Below are 529 nucleotides of genomic sequence, written 5' to 3'. Positions count from 1 at the left end.
TATGTACTGTAATGCATTTTCTTATAACACACTGATTCTTTGTTATACAGTTTTCTGTTCAATATTTGTCAATGATGCATTCGAATGAAGACTATTCTCTTGTATAGCTCCATAAATCGTGTCGCTGACACTATTTTTGTTTAAAGAATCTTGACTGAAGCAGACATCTCCAGTTTCTGACTCTATCAAACTGTTGATTTTTGATATTTGACTAAAACTTGTATTTGTCTCAAAGGTTGTATCTTCAGAACATTCATTTCTATTCTCTTGACTGCACCGTGAATCGCCCAAGTTCATATCCTTTGAAAGTTGGCTTTTAGATTTGTCTAACAAATCAGTATCAACCAGTTTTGAACTAGACAGAGATTCACTCTCAGGTCCTTTACTTTTACTTCTTATATCTTTTGAGTCGTCCAATTTTTTTATTAGATCTCTCCAGGGATCTTCCAAAAAGGAATTCATGTCTACATACGCTGATATATTCACCTGCCTGTACGCTCCTTTGTAGTCCTAAAAAAAAAAGACATAA

General features: G+C 33.8%; 1 protein-coding gene across 2 annotated transcripts in view; it reads right to left on the bottom strand.

The window, feature by feature from the left end:
- Positions 1 to 529, bottom strand: part of LOC108750515 — a 1295-nt gene continuing 766 nt past the window's right edge. The window contains exon 3 of one of the 2 annotated variants that reach the window (XM_018489996.1): positions 1 to 486. In XM_018489996.1, the coding sequence (XP_018345498.1) occupies positions 43 to 486 (444 nt within the window). In that variant the 3' untranslated portion in view covers positions 1 to 42. Of the gene's footprint in view, positions 511 to 529 lie in introns of both variants that reach the window. The other variant, XM_018489994.1, reaches the window with a different exon arrangement.

The sequence above is a fragment of the Trachymyrmex septentrionalis genome, unplaced genomic scaffold (assembly GCF_001594115.1).
Source record: "Trachymyrmex septentrionalis isolate Tsep2-gDNA-1 unplaced genomic scaffold, Tsep1.0 scaffold37, whole genome shotgun sequence".
NCBI lineage: Eukaryota > Metazoa > Arthropoda > Insecta > Hymenoptera > Formicidae > Trachymyrmex > Trachymyrmex septentrionalis.
Note: the sequence above shows the minus strand (reverse complement) of the source record. Positions and strands in the feature narration are given on the sequence as shown.